This window comes from Dermacentor andersoni, chromosome 1 (assembly GCF_023375885.2).
Source record: "Dermacentor andersoni chromosome 1, qqDerAnde1_hic_scaffold, whole genome shotgun sequence".
NCBI classification, from domain to species: Eukaryota; Metazoa; Arthropoda; class Arachnida; order Ixodida; family Ixodidae; genus Dermacentor; species Dermacentor andersoni.
The window spans coordinates 265,181,447-265,207,260 of NC_092814.1; the positions used below are offsets into that span (position 1 = coordinate 265,181,447).

The following is a 25,814-nucleotide window of genomic DNA, read 5'->3' on the forward strand; positions in this document are numbered from 1 at the left end:
GACTGTATTCGATTTTTTGAATGTTCGGTATATTTGGTGGTTGGTGTGCCTAAACGGCATGTAGCCTTTGTCGGTACAAGGTTCATTCAGTTTGACAGGACCAATTTAAACGATAATGCAACACCGACAGCAAACCAGCGAGAAAAGCAGTGCGCATTAAAAGTGCTCAAGCATGTCCAGAGATCGGGCAAACTAGCTACTGGAAGGCATGTGCAATGGCTCACAAGCTGTAACTTTGGTCACTGACACCCAGCGAAGCAGCACTCGTTGTACCTAACAACCAAGGCAGTAGTCCCATGATAAAATTTCGCTGCTGACTATCATGGTGGTGGGTGGCCAGCCACCGAGAGAATTTTTTCTTATTCAGTGGCTTATAGTCGATCGGACCTGAGATTATGCAGACCGCTAAGGGCCATAGAAGTGGCATTTTGTTCCGCAAGCAACGAACCAATAATTACAGCGAGCATGCCTAGTTTATTAGTATTATTAATACTGCATTAAGTATTTTGATGCAAATATAGTAAAATTCACACAACTTATTTTCACAGAAAAAGCTCATTAATTTGACACCCGTTAATTTAAAAATTCGGATAATTCGGACGGCTCTATTGGTCCCGGCCAAAGTGCATGTTAGTCTACGGGACCAAACCTTCGTTAATTCGTCAGAATTCGGCCCCACACCACTTAATTCGGACAAATGTTGACGGCTGCCGCTACACGAAAGTGTGGTAAAGCAGCGTTGGCACCACTGGAGTGAAACCGAAACCTGAGAGGCATCACCATCGTCATCAATTAGAGGGGGCGATCGTAGCGTTACCGAACGTCAGTGTCTCCTTTCTTCGCTCCACTATGCCATTGACGCCATTTTCCCTTGTGTTGTAGAGACGGCATCATCTCTTCTTGCGGAGTTTTCTTCTTTCGTTGTGACCGTGTTTTGCATGCCACCACCATCGTGCGCTACAATGATGGCAATGCCGGCAAAGCGGCAGGAGTACGAAGCCAAGAACTTGGCGACTAAGGTGGAAATTTTGCAGGCTTTGAAGAACGGCGAATCGCGACAGCACGTTATGGCCAAGTACAATGTGAAGCGGAGCACGTTGGGAACGTACGTGAAAAATGAACAACAGATTCTTAAGCTTTCGAAAGCGAGAAGTTTCATGCATCAAGAAAGCGGGTGCGAACCAGAGCTCATCCCCAGCTCGAAGAAGCCTTGCTCCAGTGGGTTACTGACTGTCGCAACGCGCATTTGCCTTTGAGCAGACCTCTCATCATGGCACAAGGTGAGAAGTACGCTGCAATGATGAACACTGAATCGTTCAGAGCTTCAGAAGGGTGGTCCGTGAGCTTTCGGGAGAGACACGAACTCATCTTCAGAAGTGTGTGCGGCAAAAAGGCCACCGTTGGTGAAAGCATGAGCACCCATGGAAAAATGTGAAGCTGCTTGAGCACATCGCCGCATATGAACGAAGTGACGCGTTCAAAGACAACGAAACTGCTCTATTTTTCAGAGCTCTGCCCGACAAGACGGTGACTTTCAAAAGGTGCATTGGTGGCAAGATGTGCAAGCAAAGGATAACTGTGCTTCTTGCCGTCAATATGACTGGCACAGAGCGCTTGCCACTTGTTGTCATCGGGAAGGCGCATAAGCCACATTGTTTTAAAAACATCAAAAGCCTTCCTGTCGAGTACAGGGCGAACAAAAAGGCTTGGATGACCTCGGACATTTTTCGAGGCTGGCTGCAGCAGTTAGACCAGCATTTCACGTCTAAGGACCGCAAGTTATTTTGGTTGTTGACAACTGCAGTGCACATAACTGTACAGTCGAACTGAAGAGCGTCAAGGTAGTTTTTTTGCCACCCAACACTACATGTGCCCTTCAGCCGATGGACCAGGGTATCATTCACTACGTGAAGTCTAAGTACCGAAAGCACCTGCTACAGCGAATGATCTTATGCTCAGAAGTTGGAAAGCTGTATGAAGTGGACTTACTCGGCGCAGTGGACATCATCGCCCACGTGTGGAAAAATACCCCTCCGCAAGTCATCGCCAACTGTTTTCGGCACAGTGGTTTTGTGAGGCCCGAGCATGCGGCAGTAGCCAACAAGGTGCAGTCAAGTCCACCTATGATGACTTCCCGACCTTCGATGCTGTCCTTCCCACAGATGTGACCCTCCAGGACTACATTGCGATTGATGATTTTGTCGCCACGACTGGTCTCCTGACCGATGAAGAAATTAGTAATGATGTCACAGGCACCCTGGAAGACCATGACTCAGACGAAGACTCATGCGAGGAGGTGCAGCCACGACCTCATCGCACTTCACGGGAAGTCACAGAGGCGCTTTCGATAATGGAGGACATTTGCCTGAGCACTTCCGACAGTTTGCGGGCTGTTGGCCACTTAGAAGAGTTCAGAAAAATTGTGATGTCAGCCGGAATCTAGGCGAAAAAGCAGACAACTATTGCAAAATACTTCAGTAAATAAAGGTATGCTTCTCCAACTTGATTTTAATGTTTTTCCTGTTCATTCGTTAATTCGGCATTCGGATAATTTGGACATTTTTCCTCGTCCCGTGAGATCCGAATTAACAAGCTTTTTCTGTATCTTCAAAATACCTTTGAAATAGCACGTGAATGCCCGCAAATAAACTACTGCAGTGGTGTTTTCGTGGATGTTTTCAAGCTACAAACTGCATAGTACAAAAACAACACCCACCGAGGCCATGCCAGGACACTCATAGACCGTGTAATCACCTTCCTCATTTTCTTCCTCCTCAGTATCCACATCCGATGCTGAGGTGTGTCGATTAGTATGGTTCCTGAAACACCACAAAATGAGAATAATGAGCTCAAGCAGCTTCATTGGCGACACAGAGTCAAAGACATCATCTTTCTGGTTCCCATTAAGAAGGCAAAGGCAGTGCAAGAATCAATGCGATGAGTACCAAACAACAACTATGGTGTCACAATAATTAACAGCATTTAATAGGGCTGAGAAATTAACACACTGTACAACATAACAAATACCCTCTTCTTATTCTATGCAAACTAACATTTACTAGGCGTGTGCAAACATTAAAAACATTCGCAAATTGAACATTGTCCTATTCGATTCAGTCCTTGAATCGAATAGCCACTATTCGAAATCATAATACAGCAGAACCTCGGCGATACAATCACGCCTGAAATGATTTCTTTCAAAAGTCCTGGCCCAAGTCCATTAGCTTAAAACATGCTAAAGTTCAGATGTTGCGAACCACTTTTTGGGCCGTAGCAGATAATACGAACAACCGAGCCACTTCATAATCCCCAGTGGAGCCGGCAAGGAGGCACAGGCAGAGTGGCCCCGCCGGTCACATTCCTGTTGCCAAGGCAACATACATCACTCCCGCCTTGACTTCTTCCTCCTAAACAAAAAAAAAAACCACTTTTGCTTTTTCCTTTTTTTTTTTACAAAGCTTTCTTGCTTCCATGTTTTAGTTATTTGCATTCCCATGCAATCTTTGGATTTTTTTAGCAGTATCATGCAGCTTGTTGGCCATTTTCAAACGCCTGGCAACTTTATCAACATCCTGCAGCATTCGCTTCAATGGGTAGCCTTATTTCTGTACTCAAGGTCTTCCGTGGGCTTTGGTGCCCAATGACGATTCGTAACTTTGCTACCTTTGCACCCATCAGACAGCACAATATGATGATGATGATTGAAGTTTATTGGCACAAGGGCATCTAAGGCCAAAGAGCGCCAGGACATGTGTTTTGGTTTAGTAAAATTGTGAGTTTAGGGCTATGACTTAAAATAAAGGTTGTATAGAGGCCTACACGTAAGTTAGATCTATAAATACTAGTGCATGAATTCTAAAATAATTACTAAGATAAATATAGGGCATTAAATGCATTGGTTAGAGGCACACATGTTAAATTATTGTGGATTGTCCGAGTCCCTTGCTGTACAATTCTTGCTAACACAAGAAGTGCGAGAGCTCAGACATACTTTTGTGCATCAGACTGTACGTTACCTGTGAGGCGCAATCTGATGGTTAGGATGATATGAGATGATGTCTAGAAAGTTAACTTCTGCAAGATAATTAAGCACTCTTTTAAAGTTAAAAAATGCATCCTCTGATAAGAACATTGAGGGATGGGGGGTATATGATTTGAGTAAAGTTCCCTAAAATGAGAGGAAGAAGAAGAAGACCACGGAGTGCGGGCGTGCTTCGTGTCGGCTCCTCTATTTTCCTATGTTTTTGGCGGATTATCGAGCCTCTCGTAGTAATTCTTTTTACCAGCGATCGACGGACTCGTCAGGACTCCCCCGACACCAAGTTTTGCAGGGTGGGCCCATTTTCTGGCCGAAAAGCAGCGCCTTTTGTCCCACCACGCAGGCGGGGCAAGCTAAGCCTATCTCCACGTAGGCCACTATTGCCCGGCCGCCGCCGCCGCGGGGCGTGCCAAGCCTACCGTGTCGCCGGACCTCATTGGAGCTCCCAGTTTCCGACGGCAAAGTGTCAGGCCTTTCCTGACGTTAAATGGAAGTTGTCCAGGTAGAAGGAACAGAGATTAGGCCGGAAGATTTCGGCGAGGGAGTGGGGTGGTGCGATGTCAAGAGGAAGAAACAGGCCAACGGTGCGACCGAGTCGGCGCATAACCAGCATGTGCACATGCAGCGACGGACGGTAGCCACGTCGACTACGGGAGTCACCACAGCGCAGTACAGAAGGAAGTACGCCCATCAAGTGCAGCAGATTGCCATGGCAAGCCGAATGCCAGAGTTACCGCCGGACGATTACAAAATCATCGTGCGCCCCCGCGGCAGTTTCAACGTGCGCAATTACGGGACAGATCGCATTTACTGCTGCCTACGTAACGTGGCGGGTGTAGGCAGAGAAGCGGCCGGGGAAGATAGCATCTGCCTCAACGTTAAACAGAATGTCGTGGTGCTCAGCACGCCGTCTGAAGACAGAGCCAAACGCTACGGAGCCATTAGCAAGCTTTGCATCGGAGACCGAGAGTTCGAGGCGAACACCTATCAAGCCGCCCCGGAGAACACTTCCAAGGGCCTGATTAGAAACATTTCCAAGAGCGAGAGCCCGGCAGACATCATCGCTAATCTAGTGACGCAGCGCAACCCCGGAGTGCTGCACACGAAACACATGAGCAACACGGACAACATAATCGTTTTCTTCGACGGATTCCACGTACCGAGATACGTATATTACGGACCTATGCTAGTCAGATGCTCCCTCTACAGGAAGCAGATTGACATATGCTACGAGTGCGGAAGGCTGGGACACTGCGCCGACGTGTGCGCCAATCCCAACGACAAGATTTGCCGTGGATGCGGATGCAATAGTCCGTCGCCTGACCATCGATGCGAGCCGCGGTGTCGACTGTGCGGCAAGGGACACTTCACGGGAGACCGCAGGTGCAAGGCGAGATACAAGACCCCATACATAGTCAAGCGTCGCCAACTAGAGCGAAAAAGACAAGAAGAGGAAGAAGCAGCCACAGCGTACGGCAGCGGTTACAACAGCAGCAGCGACTGTAATGGCAACGCAGGCTACTACCTCAATTTTCCAGAGACAGACCGTCATTCAGTCACCGACAACCGAAGAGGACGCTCAACTAGCCGCGGCGGGAAGGGCGGCGCGGGAAAATCCTGATCCCGCTCTCGCAACCGAGCAGAGAGGCCGAGAAGCATGTCGATGACGCGCGGTGGCGGCGGTCCGGGCACCGCAGCTGTGGGCCACATCAACCAACAAAGTCAGCAGCAGCAGCCGTGGCAGCAACAACAAGGTCACAGGAGCACTGGGCAACAGATGAGCTGGGCGGCTGTCGCCGCTTCTGCCGGTGGCGGAGGCGCTCCGGCGGGCCCGCCGTCGGCGGCGGCGGTGGGAGCGAGCGATAGAGCAAGTCCTACAACAAAGCCTGGAACCATTAGAACCAAGAATTCCCGAGCTTAAACGCGAAAATGCGCTCCTTAGCACTTTCCTGTCCGCGCCTATGCCCATCGACAGTATGTTGTCGATGGTTTCAACGTCGATTTTCTCCCGTTCGGAGCGCTTATGGACAACTAGCGCCATCCAGCGCATAAAAGGACAACTATTTTTCAAGTTTCGCTTTTGTGTTTCCTTTCTTGGCCGCGGGAGGGATTTTTAAAACGCCTTTTAATTGCACTTGACGAGCGCGCGTAGTTTCGGATTTCGGATATGGCGTCGACGTCGCGCGCAGCTGCTCCTCGGAAACGGCGAGTTTCAACGGATTCCGATGAGTCTGCTTCAGAATTTTGTGATGGTGGTAGCAGCGGAGACTCGGAAGATGATTTTGACACGAAGCGATCTTTAAAACAATTAGAACATTAGGACTAGGCCAAAGAATGTATAATTACGTTAGAGATTTCCTCGCGGGTAGGCGCGCTTGCGTCGTCGTCGGCGACGAGGAATCGCCGGAATTTGAGACGGGTCCGTGCGGCACGCCGCAAGGATCCGTCATATCACCATTACTCTTTAATTTAGTTCTACTTGGTCTACCCGAGAAATTAACAGAAATAGAAAGATTACATCACAGTCTCTACGCGGATGACATCACCCTCTGGGTTCCTGGGGGAGGATGTGACGGTCACGTCGAGCGAACGCTACAGGCAGGAGTAGATGCGGTTCAGAATTACTTGCGTGGAGCGGGCCTCGAATACTCGGCTACCAAATCCGAACTCTTACTCTACAAACTGTGGGGAGCACCCGCCCCCATTTCCTCCCGCGTACTCGCGTCGTCCCGTTCGCACATGGCAGATGGGTTGAGCCGGCGTAGACAAGGGAGAGAGGCACTACGCGCCCTCCCTTTCTCCGTCACTCTTGTGACGCGCGTACCCCTCTCCCCCCACGCGGCTCATGGGAAAGGGAATCATATCCGGCGGGCAAGGAGGACTTCCCCTCGCAAAAAGGTAAAAAGGCATAAAAGCGCACCACCGGGAGAGACTCTCTCCCTTGGGACGCCGGACACCTGCCGCCTGGACGAAAGCACTTGCCGCAACCCGTGAGTGATCTCGTTTGTCTGACCCACCCAGGCAACAAGGTAAGCCTATTTACTACTATTACTGAGAGGACGTCCCTCTGCGAGTGTTCATTATTGCTAATAGCAATAAACGTTATTACCGTTGACGCCGCTGGTTGCCTTATTCGTTTGAACCCGGCGTAGCCGCGATTCCCGCGCTACGGGTTGGGAGTACCACGAAGCGACTGCGTGGGGCTAGATCCGGAGCCGCCTTCAGCCCTAGCCGCACGCAGAGTGGAACCCCCACAAAACCCACAAGGAGAGGTCATAAAACCCTGCGCGAAGAGGAACGGGAATATTCCAAAATACGCATTACATTGGCAGATGGTACTCCCGTACCGCACGTAGAGAAAATTAGAATCCTAGGGTTACACTTGCAGGCAAACGGCCATAACGGAGAGACGGTGCGAATACTTCGTTGTTCGGTAGATGACACGATCCAACTCTTGCGTCGCATCACGAATAGACGCAATGGTATGCGTGAAGAGTGCGCAATCCGTCTCGTGCAGGCGTACGCGATAAGCCGCATAACGTATGTTGCCCCCTACCTGAAGTGGATCGGGTCCAAAAGAAACAGTCAAATGCATGATCCGAAAGGCTTTCAAGAGGGCGGTCGGCGTTCCACTCAACGCGAGCACCGACAAGTTTCTAGAGCTCGGAGTTCACAACTCACTTAACGAGTTAATCGAGGCGCACGACGTTGCGCAATACGAACGATTATCAAGGTCAAAGGCAGGTCGATGCATCCTCGAGTCGCTCGGCATCGCGTACCACACTCAGCATGGAGAAAAGACTGCAGTTCCCGCCTCTGTTCGCGACCACCTGATCATCCCGCCGCTTCCCAAGAACATGCACCCGACGCACCACGCCGGGAGACGCAACAAACGAGCAAGCGACCTTCAGAAGAAGTTTAGTGACAGCAATGAGGCGGTGTACGTAGATGCCGCGTGATATGGAGGACGGAGAAGCCCACACGTGATAGCGGTTGTAGACCGCTCGGGTAAGTGCCTCGCGAGCGCCACGATGACCATGGGACACACGGAGGCGGCCGAAGAAGCTGCGATAGCCCTAGCACTCGTCGCGGTGCCGTACGCTGCGATTATGATCAGCGACTCGCAGGTGGCGATATCCGCGGCTTCGCGCGCGGTCGTGTCTCGCGGGAAGCGGCCCGCGTACTCCAAATTTCTGATGACGGCGACTCGTCATCACCCTCGCAACCCCAAAATTCTATGGTCTTCCTCCTCTGGACCCCGGCACACACCGATGTTCCGCTCACGGGCAACGAGGCGGCCCACGTCACGGCTCGAGGTCTCACACGCCGAGCCGCTGATTATGTGGCCGCCTCCGCCCCCGAGAGCGGGGCATGGGATCTGCCGGATCGGGACACTACAACAGAAACACAGCAATAAGAAACACACTGGGCGTGGGGCGATTGCCTAACCACGTTCAGAGACCTCAGCCAACCTACAGACTCGAAAGACGCACATTCCCGCCACCGCACGATAAATTGAACAGGAACGAGGCCGTAACTTTACGCTTGCTCCAGACACACACCTACCCTAGCCCCGCTATCTTACACCACTGCTATCCATGTTTATATCCAACAGACGCGTGTAAAACATGCGGACAGAGAGCAACGCTGCGACACATGCTCTGGGAATGTGCCAGAAACAACGGTAATCAAACCAGCTCCGTTCGCGACGCGTCCATAATCGCGGCCATTGCCAGAGTACGGGAAGGCTCGAGCTCGCTTCTTCCCGACGCTGCCCCGGGTGCGGGAGCCGCCGGGGACCTTCTCTGTAGGCGTCGCCGCCGATGGGAGGCGGCTATCAAAAGTTCAGAGCTGGCAGACCAGCTCTGGGCCGTCCGGCAAGCCGAAGATGCCGCTCGAGTCCAAGGACTTCGAGCTGTCACCTGAGGCCACCACAGCAAGAACTGCCGGACTATTCTTTAACCCTTTCGCTGTCACGGATGTACCGGTACGTCATCGCGCTTCCCCCGCACAGTGTCACTGACGTACTGGTACATTCTCCATCGTGCGTTCAAAATTTCACGCCTGAGCGCAAAGCTGGCGCTCCTGGATTGGCCACGACATCTGTTGACTCTTTCTACCAGTTCGTATATTCGCCCCGACCTGTGTTAACCCATATATTGAAGAGTATGGTGTGACTGCCACTCCCCACTTTCTCTTTGCTGAGTGGGGCGGTGGCTCCGCGTTCGCTGTATCATGCGTCGCGCGCATGTGGTTATGGGTTCAAGGGTTGTTCTGGCCATCTCCGCTGGTTTGAAAGTTTTTTTTCTTCTGTTGGTGTGTCTGCTACGGCGCGTCAAGTTCAGGCGCACGTGCCGTTGCCTCTCCCAAAAGAGTGATTCGATTGCTGCTTTCGCTCTCTCGCCGCACCCTCGCTTCCGACTTGCAGCAGTAAACGTAAAGCCCTTCGAACGTTGTTTTAGCCTTTTTTCATCTCCCTCTGTCTTCTTGATCACACAACCTCCCATTTCTCTCCGTTGTGCGGGCGACTGAAAGCGCATCCTCCCTGCGCGCGGTTACTTTCGGATGGCTGAGCGCGCGGGACCTTCGTCTGCTCATTGGAGCAGTGGCTCAATTCCGATTCAGAATACGAGCCGAGCTCGGATTCGGACTCGGACCGAGTCGCATGCGAGGAAGAGGGTTCCACATCGTCAGATTCGGATGTTGAACGGATTTTATTGTCAGGCTGATGATGATGATGATGTTTACTAACAGTAGCTGCAGAACACTGAAATGTGCATATTGCATTGACAATGTTATTTGTATACCAATCATAATCAAAAATGAATTGCTATGTTCATTTCCTGTTATGCTCGTTCCCTGAAACCAAGCCGACATTGGGGGTGCGTCACAGCCAGAAAGGTCCGACAGCGAAAGGGTTAATAAGGTTTCTTCTTCTTCTTCTCCTTAAAATGTGCCACTCGCTCTCGGTGAAGTTCAGGACATTGAATGAGGACATGTAGGACAGTTAAGTTCTCACCGCAGCGTGTGCACGTCGGTGGGTCAGTTGCAGTCAAGAGGTATTTGTGTGTGCCATAAGTGTGTCCTATTCTGAGTCGTGCCAGGGTGACTTCGGTGTGTCCATCAAGCTTCAGTGGAAAAGATTTGGTTAAATGTGGTTTAAGCAGGTGCAGCTTATTTTCAACTTCCTTGTCCCATTCAGCTTGCCAATGATTACGGAGTGCCTTTCGTTCCACAGGTTTCATGTCCACACCAGATATCCAGCTTACATCAATGGTATCCCGATGAGCCGTTTGTCCAGCATTTTTGTCCGCCATTTCATTGCCTGCAATCCCAGAGTGGCCTGGCACTCAGCATACAGCAAGAGCAAGGTTTTGTTTATATGCTACGTGAATGTGTTTAAGGAGCATGTTTAACAGGGTTTCGGCTTGCTTTGCCACAAGACAAGGCTGTGACAACGCTTAATCTGTGTATATTATGGACTTCTGTATTTTGTGCTGTACTATGTACTCAACAGTTATCAGAATACCGTACGCTTCAGCTGTAAAGATGCTGCTATGGTTATGCAAGGTTTTAGAGTTGGAGAAGTTTGGGCCATGGGCTGCACATGATACCGAAGTTGCAGACTTTGAAGCATCAGTGAAAAATGCCATAGATCTATACTTGTCTTCAAGGGCCAAAAAATGTTGCTGGACGAGGGCATTTGGACAACTCTTTTTGTTAAGTCCTGTAAAGAACAAGTCACAGGAGACTGTACATTGCTCCCAAGGTGGGATGGGTTCAATGTAGTCACTTTCTTGCAGATCTGTGAAAACTACTCAAGAGTTTTTCCGCAACAGATTTTACTGCTTTACTTTACACCGATCTGAACGTGGGTCATACCGGGAACATCGCGGTGTCGTATGACAGATCATGGATGACCCGCGGTCATACGTCCCATATTGGCGTCGACACCATGATCGAGTTGTTCAGCAGACTTGTGCTCGACTTTGTTGTATTGAGCAATTTCTGTGCTGGGTGCGAGTTGGGGCCTAAGGAGAGTGACCCTTCCTATGGAGCCTGGAAGAATGGCCACAAGTGTCAGAAGAACACCAATAAGAAAGCTGGGGAGATGGAGGTGGAAGCTGCCCTCATCCTTTTCAGGCAATCATTGGAGAGGCACAATCTGCGGTATACAACGGTACTTTGTAACGGGGACCGCCGCAGTTATCTCGCTTTACAAGATGATGAAGTGTATGGGTATATCCCAATTGAAGAAGAGGACTGCGTGAATCATGTGCAAAAGCGCATGGGGACGGCCTTGCGCAACTTGGAGGCCCTGCCTGGACATGAGAGTCTTGGTGGAAAGGGCCGCTTGACAGCAGATTTGATCTGCAAGTTAACCTCATACTATGGATGGGCTCTGAAGCCCCACAAAGTAGATGTAGATGCTACTCAAAATGCAGTGATGGCCACATATCATCACATTACATCAAACGATGATGTGGCTAATCACACTCTTTGTCCGTCAGGCCCAAACTCCTGGTGCAAGCAAAATGCTGCAGTGGCCAAGGGTCAGCCAGTTCCAAAACATCTTCGAAAGCTTCCTCCTCATGTGTGTCAGGCTTTACATCCCATATATGAACGTCTTTCAGACAAGAAACTGCTGCAACGTTGCCAGCGTGGTAAAACGCAAATTAACAACAAAAGCCTACATTCTATGATCCGGGCACTGGTGCCAAAAGACTGGCATGCTTCTTTGTTCACGGTGGAGGCGGCTGTGGCAAAGGCAGTATTAAAGTTCAATGCAGGCAATGCAAGGGCCTCAAAGGACATAATGAAAGAACTATGTCGAAATCCAAGCCAGCAAAGTCGCAGCCGCATGGCCAAGAAAGATAGGCGTCAAATGGCAGCATCATCCAAGAAGCACAAAGCATCAGAAAATTTGCGCCAGTCCCTCAAAAAGCGGCACACAGGGGCCGGGAGTCAGCAGGACTACATGCCTGGTGCCTACTGAGCTGTTCCAGCTGTAAATTTGTAAATAAAATAGGTTTTGCCTGTTTTCTCCCTTTTCTCAAAACATGTTTTTGGGTCACTTCACCAGACTGTCGGAGTGATATCTCATGATCTAACACAGCTAGAGCAATAATTCTTTCTTTAGCAGAAAGCCTAATCTGCATATTACAGAGTGCTGAGAGCAGAACTTCAAATTTGTGCGCATGTATATTTCCATATTATTAATTTTCTTTTGGTGTGGTAGCCTTAGGAGAAGGAAAGAATTTTGATCACCTGCAGAATGGCTAATTATAATGTCATTTGAAAACCTTTTGCAGCATTGCAGTTATTGCGCAGTATAGTATCTAGCTATGCAATAATATTCACTTTCTGCTGAGCAGTTTTTTTCTCCATTGTCTCCAGAAACAAGAGTGGCAGCACTGTCAATCTCCTAAACTTATTATTGCATATTTGAAGTATTGAAGTAAATGAAGTAAATTATTGCATATTTGAAATCAGCACGAAAAACTAAGTAGGCTTGTTTATTTTCATCAGATTTGGCCATAACATGCAGGAAATAATCTCCACAACCCATGTCCCCCCTTAACTACTGTCACAACCACAAGGCATGGATCATGTGGGAATTTTTCCGTGAGTGGATCATGGAGTTCGACAAACTTATCGAGCGATCAAAGAGGAAGGTGGCGCTCATTCTAGATAATTGTAGTGCCCACCACTCTATGCCTAAGCTCTCAAGCGTGAAAGTTTATTCCCTACAGCTGAAAACGACAGCAGGCTTGCAGCCCATGGACGCCTTCAGGATCGCCAATGTTAAGGTCATGTATTGTAGCCACGTTGATAGAGATCGCCATGCGGACAAGCAGGGAGCAGCCAGACTCATACCTGCCAAGCTGGAGAGTTAAAAAATCAGGAGACTTTTTATTCGCGCCAACGGGGGGGGGGGGGGGGTTTCGCTCAAACTTTCAGGCAGTGTTCGATGGGTACTTTTGCATTTTGCAAGGCCTTGCAGTGGTAGACTTTGCTCACTTCAAAAATTTGTCGGAATAGCTTTGCTCAAAACATGGTCCAGACTGACGGCCCTTCACTAGCAGCAGGTGTTGGAGGGTTGTGTTTCACATTGATGAGCGGTCCTAGTTTTTCGTGGCGTGCTAAAAATCCTCTCACACTCTGCGTTGCTATGCGGTATCACGAGTAAATCCAACATCAACTTAGCAACTCGGTGAAACATGTTTTCCATCAGTGTTTTTCATTTTTCCAACCATAGACCACTGCATGTCCCACCTTTCTTTATTCAGAATGTCCTCTGGAAGACTGTACGCCTGTAGTGTGGCAAACTCAGCTTTGAGAGCATCTAAAGCGTCTTCAGCAGATTCATTGGAATCTCGGGGCAGCAGCTGAGGGAAACTCTGAATAAAGAAACGAAGACTCGAGAGCGATGCCTGTTAAATAAATTTCAGGTTGGCCACCTCCGCATTCTTCATAGTTGCATTTCAGAGTTGCATCCACATCCATAGCACTTCACCTTGTCGCATTTCGGGAATATTTTCCACAGAAGAGGCCCAACGTAGTCGCTGACACCAAGAGGTAGGTTGTGTTCGACGACGAATCCCGTAAACAGGCACTCCACAAGTATGACAGTGTCGTCGCACTTGTTCCGGAGAAAGTTCACAATGTTTCCTTGCAGCTCAGCGGTGCGAACATAGATTTGATGCAAGTTTCAAGTCGCCGTTGACACCGTGAGACACGCTGACGTCGCATCCAAACGATGTACAAAATGCAAAATGTTCCCCTTTTCTTGATGCCAAAAAGCACGGAAACTCAGAAGTTTGCAAAAACTTCTGCAAATACCTTTTCTTGGGCTTTGCTAGCGCCATGGCATCATGCACACGAGGATTCTAACTTTACATGGTGCACCGCACGAATGGCCTAGCCAACACTAAATCATACACACAAGCAGCAGCAACAAGATGCACTATGGAGGAAGGCATGCATGAAATGCAAGAACTACATTGGCTATGGCTTTGGTCAGCTTACTAGGCACTGTAGTCGGCTGCTTAGTTGATGATACCGATGGTGCTAGTGCTGCCGTTGTTGGTGATGGTGATGATTACGATGTGGCTGTAGATTCCGCGGTGCCGGTTTCGCAAAAACCATTATTGCGCGAACCGAGACCACTTTTCGGGAGATATAAGATAGCGACCGTACTATCGGAAAGTTCAGTCAAAAATCGGGAGTCTCCCGGGCGAATCGGGAGGGTTGGCAGGTATGCAGACTTGAAGATCAATCTTCTGATGGCCGTGCAGTTTATCATTGGTGTGCAGTTTGAAGTAAGCACTTCTACAGTGCGGAACTGCTTTAGGAAAGCGTCCTTTGTCCGAGGCAGTGATGACTCATACAAAGCCTGTGAAGTTGCCACCGACGACGTGATGCCTGAACTTTGGGTCCACAGTCGATGAGGATGCTTCAAGTCTTAGAAGAGTTTCTAGGTGGGGACGAAGCTCTAGAAATGTCAGAACTTCTAACCGATGAGGCGAACGTTGCAAACATGCTTGCATACGATGGCAACGATGACATTGACGGCGACAACAGCAATGCCAACACAGTAGGGCAGGTTGTACACAGTAGGGTAGGGTGTCCTCGCAAGAGGCCCTGCAGGTGACTCAGTCCCTCCGCGACTTTTGTTTTCGCGAGAGACCTTCCCCTGCACTGCGTGGCGCACCTTGATGATTTGGAGAAAGATGTCGGCAAGCTTCACGTAAAGCAAGCAAGGCTGATGGAAATGGGGTTTTCTCATGCAAGCCAGAGAGAATAAGTGGCAAGATGGTCGTGGCCATCTCACCTCAGCGTTTCTTTTGGATTTGTCAAGCTGAGAGGCTGCCGTGGCAACCAAAGCAATGCCTTGGTCGAGCTCGCATGTCACTTGCCGCCTGTGATCCCTCTTTGCAGTTGTTATAGCAGTGCGATTCTTGGACGCCGACAGCCGCACCTTGTTATATGCAATAGGAGCGCCCAGGAAGCAGTTACGAGTGAACACAATCAGCAGCCGGATGGAGATAGGTGGTGGGGAGGTACACAGGCCTCCCGGCCATTACTGTTTTCTCAGGACAGCTCTGCCATTCCCCTATTTTGCTTTTTTTCCTGCAGCCCAGTTATAGCAATCATCGGTTATAACAATGAAATTTTCATGACACTTGAATAATGTTATAAGCGGGTTCAACTGTATGTGGATCCATTGGAGCAGGTGTGGAATGTAGAGACTTTTTCAGTTGCAGATCTCGCCACCTTGCCCATAGGACCGGGGGTCATCTCCTGCAGTGTGTATTTTGCATGAGCATGATTCTGTGGTATTGCGCATGATTCTCTGGACCCCTCCCCTCTGTGTCCATATTTTAGGAGGACAAATCAGAAAGTCTTTGCACCATTCTTTATGAGCCTAAATGATTACACTTATGAGCCAACAGGTGATTACAAATATACGTGCCATTCAACATACCTTACACTATTTTTCCACATAGCCCCCACACCGGTTCAGACATCTGTCCAATCGCAGCACTAAATTTTAGAATTGTTGTCATCAGTCAGCGATGCATGCGGCCTCCCCAAATCCTCATTGTCATGCAAGTCTTCACAGCCTTTTGTGAACTCGCAACGCCACCCCCTCACTTCTCAAAGCGAGACACCTTTCCTCATACTTGGATTTCGATGTGGATTTCGATGGGCGTTCATCCCTTACTCGATAGAAAACAAATCACACTTCCTTGCTCGTACGCCGTGGACGTGTGAAGCACAACCGCCATCTTCAACTGACAGCAGTGCCGTGCCGCGAAGCTACCAGCAGATTAAGGTCAGGCCAGACCAATAAAGGTCTTCCGCTGGGAATGGATATGTTGACTTCGCATTTGCAGCCATAAGTTGGCTAAAAGAAAAAGGAAATAGGGGCAAAGCTTTCTGATTAGCCCTTGTACAGTGATTCTGAACATTTTTTACTGTTACTGTTGTTTCCTTCTGTCATTGGCTTCCTCGAAGCTTCGTCCCCACTATCGACAGAGTCAGCAACTCTATAGGGCCTCATAAGAATAAAATCGAAGGAAAAGAAATCTTAGAAAACGGGACCACTTAGTTATGTTTTACTTAAGAATAGCCACTTTACGAGCACACAAATAGTACTTGCTGCATTACGTCAGCCAAACGAACGTATAAAACTTACTTTCGGCCACTCTTGCCTTCGCTGTGAGGGAATCAATTTGCTGTACGCAAGAAGGGAGAAACGTTGCTGTACCTCAACTGGAAGAGCATCATACGCGCATGTGATCCACAGAACTGCTTGCAAACCAATTTTCAAGGAATTCCAGGAAAGCATAAGGTTGCGAAAGCTCCAGAATGTTGGTTATTTTTTTTTTTTTCAGAGTCAATGGTATCAAGTTGCCGAGGAGGTGAGCAAGCACCAATGTTAATTTATGAGAAGGATTATAATAACGATCGTATACGAAACACAAAATTCACGGAGCAAGAGCCCGTTTGATATGAGAAGGATTAACAGACTGTGAAGATTGGGTAGTCCAAAAGAAGGGCGTGTGAAATTCATAGTAGATGTGACATTTTTGTTACTCCTTTATGAAAAAACAGAAAGGCTCACTTCTCTACGGCAATCATCTGCTGTTTCTGGTGCTGGAAATGGTACATCTGGGCACTTTGGGCCAGCTTGCGATCAGCCGTTGGAGAAGCCCCTTCTTTGTTCGGCCCTGTCACCCCATATGCCGGATAGTCCACATCAGCAGCTGCACGTGCATTCTTCTGGACCCTGTAAATAGTGCATAGGATGTCAATCCTCTTGTGGCTGGTTGTCGTCATATCTTTTTAGGCAAGGCCATTCACAGAAAACATAAAAATGAAACTACAAATTAGACAAAGTAGGTGAAATAACTGCTGCATTCAACATTTCGGTTACCGCATTTCCTCCTATAAGTCCTACCCTTGTGCAAGGCTCATACCCGCCTCTCCCATCACTACCCCTTTGCTGTGCGAAAATTTTGAAAAAAATTTTTGCCAAGCACTACGCAGATCCTGCATGCTGGCTAATTTCCACACGCCACTACGATATGGCACTATTTGTCCTGCTGATGGTGGCATTGATGCCATGTGATAGCGTATCACCCCGCACAATGCACCCAACCTACCAAATCACTCTGACAACGCATGCTGATAATTGGTAAAGCTAACAAAATCTTATACTATATTAGAAAAATGTTTAACCCTTTGAAGGTTTTCGCCGTACATGTACGGCGGCGGTTTTCTGTCCCGCAAGGTCTTCGCCGTACGGGTACGGTTCCGACCCTCCGTTTGAAGTTTCGCGCCATAATGACGATGCGTGCTTACCGTGAGGTGCTGCCACCTCTTAGCACATACAAGATGCGTTTGAAATTGGTGCTACCTTCTTGGGGAGATAAACAGAGCTGATTGCTAGCTTCAGCACGTCGCTCAGACTGCGGCAACGCCCCTTTGGCGGTTTCGGTTTCGCCGCGTGATCGCAACGGAGGCGCGCGAAACGTCATTTTTTTCTTTGTCGGCACTCTCTTGCAGGGCGGTGGAAGTTGATTTCTATCTCGATTGGCGCTGCTCTTAGCTTGCTTATCAGCGCAGTTCGCGAGGTATTCTCGCTCTCAGTGGCAACACGCTTTCGCAGTTTAGGTTCCGCCGCGTGATCGCAACGGAGGCGCGCGAAACGGGGTTTTTTTCTTTGTCGGCACGCTCTCGCAGGGGCGGCGGAAGCTGATTTCTATCTTGATTGGCACTGCTCTTAGCTTGTTTATCACCACCGCTCACGAGGTATTATCGCTCTCTGCGGCAACGCGCTTATCCGAGAGGGTGCCTCAGACCTCTGCCCAAGGCAGCCGCACGCAGAGATGTCATGTGTGCGCCAACACAACTCCTCGCTTCAAGAGAACAGACACGCATTTTAGGTGTGCAGACTGCGATAAGGCGCTGTGCGTAGACCCGTGTTTCAAAGAGTACCACGCTCGGAAATACTATTGAACATTTTGCAGTTCTGAGTGATGCCGACACCAAAATACTGTTCCTAATTATTTTTTACTATTTATTCCCGACTTAATACATTTTGTAGATTCAAGATCCGCAATAAAGTAATTTGACCACCTGGGAAAGTTTTTTTCAAAATAATTCGACCCTCAAAGGGTTAAAAGCTTCACCACATATGAAGCTAACAGCTGACAAAACGTTGATTCCAGTATATAACACATTATGACTCGCACATTAACCCTTTGAAGGTTTTCGCCGTACATGTACGGCGGCGGTTTTCTGTCCCGCAAGGTCTTTGCCGTACGGGTACGGTTCCGACCCTCCGTTTCAAATTTCGCGCCATAATGACGATGAGCGCTCATCGGGAGGTGCTGCCACCTCTTAGCACTTGCAAGATGAGTTTGAAATTGGTGCTACCTTCTTGGGGAGATAAACAGAGCTGATTGCTAGCTTCAGCGCGTCGCTCAGACTGCGGCAACGCCCCTTTGGCGGTTTCGGTTTCGCCGCGTGATCGCAACGGAGGCGCGCGAAACGTCATTTTTTTCTTTGTCGGCACTCTCTTGCAAGGCGATGGAAGTTTATTTCTATCTTGATTGGCGCTGCTCTTAGCTTGCTTATAGCGGCGTTCGCGAGGTATTCCCGCTCTCAGTGGCAACGCGCTTTCGTGGTTTCGGTTCCGCCGCGTGATCGCAACGGAGGCGCGTGAAACGTTTTTCTCTTTGTCGGCACGCTCTCGCAGGGGCGGCGGAAGTTGATTTCTATCTTGATTGGCACTTCTCTTAGCTTGGTTATCACCACTTGCTTATCAGTGCCGTTCGCGAGGTATTCTCGCTCTCCGCGGCAACGCGCTTACGCGAGAGGGTGCCTCAGACCTCTGCCCAAGGCAGCCGCACGCAGAGATGTCATGTGTGCGCCAACACAACTCCTCGCTTCAAGAGAACAGACACGCATTTTAGGTGTGCAGACTGCGATAAGGCGCTGTGCGTAGACCCGTGTTTCAAGGAGTACCACGCTCGGAAATACTATTGAACATTTTGCAGTTCTGAGTGATGCCGACACCAAAATACTGTTCCTAATTATTTTTTACTATTTATTCCCGACTTAATACATTTTGTAGATTCAAGATCCGCAATAAAGTAATTTGACCACCTGGGAAAGTTTTTTTCAAAATAATTCGACCCTCAAAGGGTTAACCCCTTCGCTTTCGCCCATTCAGCAATCTGCCATAATTGGTGTTCTGCAGCACGTTTTCCTGCTTTGTTGAGCGTTTTTCATGTAAGAAAATTACTCTAAAATTTGCTATAGACATTGCATTTAGAAAATGTCTGATTTATTTTGTTCAAAAAAGGCTTCCATGTGGGATGCAGTAAAAAACAAACTAGAAAGTGAGCATAAAACAAGTTTAAAATGTGCAGGAATGCAGAGTGAATTTTTGCACTTTTTGCACTTGGAACGCTTGGACTTTTTTTGAGTTTGGCCCTGCAAAACTAAGCACAGCATCAAATGGCGCTGCTTCCCAGCTTTTGATGGTATGTGCTGAAAGAAATGAGCCCATTTGGAAGCCTGTACGTTTTTTTTTCCAAGCTTTCCATTGTCTTACAAACAACTCCTGCTGAAAGTGTAAACAAATATGTCGATCTAGTGTATGAAATCGAAAACAGCGAGAAAATAGCCTGCAATGTGCTGTCATCGATGAAAAATAATCAGAAACGGCTGTTCTTTGAGCAGCCGGTGAATCGCCAGCTGTGGAAGCAAACGGTTTAATACTGCTAACACACAGAAAAATTTTAATTTAATCTCAGTTGGATCAAATGAGATCCACATCTATTGCATTTTATGCCAGCTCATGTGGGAATCCTTGTGTCCAATGAAGGTCCCATGCGTGGCAAATGTCGCAAGAAGGTTTGAGGAGAGGACTGAAACCTTCCTTTCACAGTTGTGGAAGGCTCCACTGGCGCTCCAGTTTTCCCGCACATGTTTAGACCACCACATTTTTGCTGTGACAGTCGCTGCAGCTGCCCGTATCCCCAGCTGGTAAGTCGGGAAACTTTCTTAGTTTATTATTCTCTTCGGGGGAACCCTCAGTGATGTAAACTATAGCAAGCTGGCCTGCTCGAAGTGTTAGTTGGAATCATAATAAATGTTTTCCAAGTGTACACGTGGTTGTCGTCCACTGTTTCTTCAAGGTTGTACTGGACTGCGGTTGATGAGCAGGCGTGCACCAACCATGGTGCATGATGTGCCAAGGTGCACAATGCCCACACCCGTCATCATAATTCTTCCCTTGACAAGCATCATAGATCACCTGCCATGATGATGAGACGAGTACCACCGAGGTGCCCATTCATGCCAATATAACTGCCATCGCAGTTCAAGCAGTCCACCTCAATGAACACATAAATCCTGTCAACGAAGTCAACGCATGAGACACATGCAAAAGCGGAATTGGTTGATCACTGCATGACAAAAGCACACGTGTTTTGAGTTTGATAATGTGACAACACAGACGCAGGAGCGGTGATGGGGCTCGAGAAAATTCAGTGAACCATGGTTTATCCGTTGTGATCTGACAGGCAATTCTAACTGTGGCCTCCTGCCAGGTGTGTACAGCTGCTTCATAGATAAGCAGGATGTATCCGCTCTCTTCGGCCATTCATGTACTGACAATGCCACCCGCATAGGTGGCGAAACATTAATGTTTTGTTTAAATTTTTATTGAGTAAAGCCAGTGCAAAGTTGACAGGTGTGAATTCCTCTGGCTTTTGGAACATTTTTTTTCATAAGGTTTTATATCATTACCTACCCTAGGGTGAAATTTGTGACCTTGTTACAGAAAACTGAAGAGGTCAGATAAGGCCAAAATGCTTTTATATCCACACTTTCTCGCAACATGTCAATTTACTCATAAGGCAAACTGCCTCACATTTTATGGCAATCTGTAAACCAGTTTGTACGGCAGAGATGAGTGTAACTTAGGCACCTGATCAGATGCACCCGCACAATTTTCTTGGGAGTCTGCTGAGCACTGTTTTTCAAGAGAGAGATGGTGACTTGTTGCCATTGCACAATCGCACACGACGTCAAAATCCAGCCTACTTTTGCCTTAGCATATTATTCTAATTAAAGAAACCAGACCTTTTATGCCATAAAATGGCACCAACCTGCTAGAAGAGGCTAAGCTCTCGAAAAAGACACTCACTTGTAGAAGCAGTAACCAGCCGCAACCACTCCAAATACAGCTACAGCACTGCAACCTGCTACAAGCACTGAAATTCAGGGGAAGAAAAAAATTCAGCACATAAAAGCACAGCTTTTAAAATAAAATCACAATGTTTGAAAATGGTTATTTTAATATGCCACATCAGAGAAACATACATCTGAACACACAAGTGCAGTCTTATGCCTGGTCCCAAAACACAAGGTGCTGCTACAGTCTGCCCAACCCTTAGGTTTAAAAATAATGAAGTTACAGTCAAAACCCACAATAACAAAACCTCGTGATAACGAAATATTTTCGTATCCCCGGCGAACGCCCATAGGATTCAAAGCATTTCGTACCTCTTGACAACAAAATGTCGCTGTGCTACAATGTCGAATCAACAAAATTTGCCGGAATGTAACCCCGCATATTACCTATTTGCACAAGGCTAGCAAGTTCCAAGATATGCTCAAATGTGATTTCTTTACACTAAAATTGTGTACAATACCACCACATTACATTTGCGTGAGTGCTGGAATTTTTTTTACAAAAACAACCAAGCACCAGAAGCAATCGCATGTGCCAGAAACACATTGTGGCCGCCATCTTGTTTGTTGATTGCTCGTTTGAAGCGGCACGCATGTTGCTACCGACATGTAACGACGGTCTTTGCACACCTAGTGCAGTGTGGAATGTGCACCTCAGTGAAAAAAATGCAGCAAAGACAAGAAAATACACGTCTCACCGACGTGGAATTGTTTATGGTGCTTGAGATGGTGGTCACAGCATGGAGTGCCACGTATCAGGCCACGAGTGAGCGATCATCCAATAATAGGCACCCCTTACTTCAAGAATGCTGGTGTTAGTGCCACTTAACAGGCATCGCATGCGGATTCGGTGCCGGACGTAGATTTGTGAAAAGGGGCACTACTCTCGATCGATTGTCTTCGGGTATACGAGATACTAGAACTTTCGCGCTCGACACCGGGCACGGCACCACACACACACACACGGGCAACAGCGTGCGCTGGAGAAATGCTGATGCACGCGGTGTGGAGCGCTGTTGCTCTGCACCCGGTGCCAAGTTACACAAAACCTCGCAAAAGTAATCGTGTCTCTGAAAGCAAATGACCGAGAATACTGCACCACTGCAGTGCTACCACTGCTGATCGACGTATGTGGCACACTTTGTACTGTCGACAATGCGGTTCTATATCCTCAAGCAAAGCTTGCCGAAGTAGGCTAACGGAATTTTGACAGTAAAGTTTCATTCTACAATGCATTACCTTTCTGCACTGTCTCATTTTGCAACAATGAAATTCTTGCAAAAGCGATTTTTTTTAGCATTCCCCGCCGATTTCGTTATTACCAAGGTTCAACTGTAGTACTACCACTCCAAAAGTCATTTGTTTATTGGTTTCTGTCTCACTCTCTCTTGCTTTTTGTTGTTGTTGCTGAAGCTGGTCAGTGCTCAGGGCAGTCCACTTAGTAGGCACCCTGAGGCTTATACCATATTTTTTTAGTTATTCGCGTTTAAAATTGTACAGAGGCTTATTCGGCTTGTTAAATGGCAGCAAGAAACATGGCAGCAGCACCAAGGCTCAGTAAGATAAGCAAAGTGGCACTGCGCCATATGTGAAGATATGAAATCCATTGGCGTTACACAGTTTTGTCGGGCGGTACTTAAAGGGAGAAAAAGAAAATAGTCAAATTCTTGGGTTTTATGAGCCAAAACCACAACCTGATTCTCAAGCACATCATGGTAGGGGACTCCAGATGAATTTTGACCACCTGAGGTTCTTTAACGTGCACCGAACGCACGGTAAATGGGCATTCTTGCATTTTGCCCCTATCAAAATGAGGCCGCCATGGCCAAGATTTCATCCCACAACCTCTTACTTGGCAGTGTAACGCCAAAGCCACTAAGCGACCAAAGCATTATGGGGAGACGCTGCTCTTTGGAGCCAAAAATTGGCCCAAATATATTTTTGCATACCTTAACTCCAGGTTGGTGTAGAGCATGCTTGATTGGACCCCTGTATCATTCTTGATTTAATCATTGCCATAATCTTGATAAGCATGTTGCGAATCTTTTTTTTTTTTTTTTCAGGAAGCATTTCTGATGGGTGTCACCCTTTTGAAGTGATGATATCTCGGTTCTACTCATCCTATCGCAATAATTCCTTTCTTTTCTTTCATGTAAGATAGACAAATAGAGTGCAGTAGGCCTATAACATGAACAAATATTACAGAAATTTTCAAAAAAAGTAATAATTTGTCCTGGGTGTTACTAGATTTTCTTACTTTAAAAATTATGACATGCTACATAAATTTGGCGTAACTAGGTCTACAACATTCATACTTCAGCACTGCAAACTCTGATCATTCAACATCATTCTGATATGCCAGTCTCATTCATAACCAGCATTTCATACACAACCAGCCTTCTCACTAGTCCACACAAATTTCTTAATATTTTAGAAACTACTTGTCAAACAGGAAAACCAACTTCATATCTGAAATCAGCAAATCAAAATACAATAGTAATGCCAATTTTATCAAAATAGGATCATATATTTAAAAAAAAATGTTTTTAAGTGGAGCGTCCCAATTGCTATAAAAACTGGAATATAGGGCAAACTTTTTTTTAAAACACCGCGGCAAGAAGTTGACCCTCGTCTCATATACCAGTCATTTTTTACCACTTTATAACGCTTTTTTTTTCTCTCTTTCTTTTAGAATTAAACTTTGTGGGGTCGAACTACATTCCGGTCCGACTTATATTCTGGTTTTTACAGCAAGGCTTTGAAGGAAAATGAAACATGGGAGGCCAATGAATTTCACTGAAAGTTTGCTAACCGATACATCAAGACTGGTGTTTAGGATTCCCATTAAAGCAGACATGCCTTAGTGACTGACGGGCTTGAATTCCACAACTGCAACAGCAAAAGTTATTAATCTAATAGGTCAGTGGTGAAATTTGGCTGGATAATTACCACCCAAACTATAGTGTGCACGTCTCGTCTGTGATTCCAGATTTTTAACTGTTGGAGACAGCTGTTGCTAAAACAATTGGCATACCCACAGAGATTGCCACACCCATTTTTTGAAGGCACTTTTGCAGCACCCCCTTCCTTGCATACTGGTAAAGTACATTGGGATGTCATCAAGTGCCTGTACACTCACCTACAAAAGAAATATCAGAGATAACAGAGGCAGATTTCCTCACGACGTAGTGCTGGCTATCATCAGGTCCTGCTCTCAATGCCCCTGCATGCGGTGCTGCAAATTTTACATCCTCTTCTGATGAATTGGTCTGGGTGGCTTTATCAACTCTTCCACTGTCACCCGAGGCACCTACAGTGTGGAAAATCCATGAGAAATAAGATACAGTAGGCTCCCTTTAAGATGAACTTGAAGGGGCCATGAAAATTTGTTTGTCTTATCAGAAGAATAATTGGAAACATGACCAGGTGCATCCAAATATCTTACTTCAAAACAGTAAACGAAGTAGACAAAACAGGGGAAAAATGACAAAAAGCATTTATTTGGCCAAACTTTACAGAACAATGTTTTCAAGTGGTGCTCTTCCTTGGTTTCATTCAGTCCATGATGGACTTTTGGCGCATCTGTGCAAATCAGCAAGCAGCCACGAACGATGTCATCTCATCTAATGACCTTAAAAACCCTTCTGTGCCTTCGTGCTGCTGGAAAAAGTTCACTAGGGAGTTAAAGCAGGCATCTGCCACCTCACAGGTTATCGATGCAGGCTCTGAGCTAGAGAAAGTACAAAGGAGCGTGTGGCAAATCAACACAACCTAAAGGAAAGCTTAGGTGACATTCAGCAAAGTGAGGAAGGAGAAACAAGGCGAAGCGTCACGGAGGAGGAAGGTAGGCAGAGGCACGCTGGGTTGACCTCCTCTGGCAGTTGCTACAGGTTTCGTTTGCGATACGGACGCACAGTCGAATCTCGATAATTCGAACCCGAAGGGGCCCAAAAATTTGTTCAAATTAACAGAAGGACTTGTTCTTGAAGTATTCGTGCATCATAGCATGATGCATGAATGGTGTGAGTTGGGAAATATCATGAAGTGCAAGCACACAGCAAGCGAGGACCACAAAACTGCCCACGCTGGCCAACGCTCACTTCCCGATAACGGCAGAAAACGAAACTTCAGGGAGCGGGCTAAGCCAGCACCGGCGTGGAGACCGTTGAAGGTGAAGGAGTTACGAGGGAGATGAAAGGGAGGGCGACAAGAGCGTAGTTGTGAGGAAGGTTGGGAGGGAAGCAGATTTGCTTTCCCGCCAGCTTGAAGGATGGCGCCGCTAGTCTTTACTGCCACCTAAGACTGCCACCAAAGCAGCGGAGTTGCGGCGGCCGGACTGAGCCTCCATCACTCTGCGTGCTCGCATGCTTTTTGCTTCGTCTGTTGACAGATTGGTGCCGTGTTTACATTTTTCATCCTGCATTCTTAATGCAAGTCATGTCTTATTAAGACAATGAAGTTGTTACCGCTGATCATAAAAATGTTGGTGTGGCATTGC

At 47.5% G+C, this 25,814-nt stretch overlaps 1 protein-coding gene across 2 annotated transcripts in view; it reads right to left on the reverse strand.

Moving 5' to 3' along the window:
• Positions 1-25,814, reverse strand: part of LOC126548204 (uncharacterized) — a 50,702-nt gene that overhangs the window by 11,157 nt on the left and 13,731 nt on the right. For both annotated transcript variants that reach the window (XR_007602887.3, XM_050196352.3), the window contains exons 3-6: positions 24,456-24,626; positions 21,270-21,336; positions 16,671-16,835; positions 2,717-2,819 (exon numbers count right to left, since the gene is read on the reverse strand). Coding sequence is in view for 1 of the 2 variants with exons in the window: in XM_050196352.3 (XP_050052309.1) it covers positions 2,717-2,819; positions 16,671-16,835; positions 21,270-21,336; positions 24,456-24,626 (506 nt within the window). In the remaining variant the exon portion in view is untranslated. The remainder of the gene's footprint in view (positions 1-2,716; positions 2,820-16,670; positions 16,836-21,269; positions 21,337-24,455; positions 24,627-25,814) is intronic.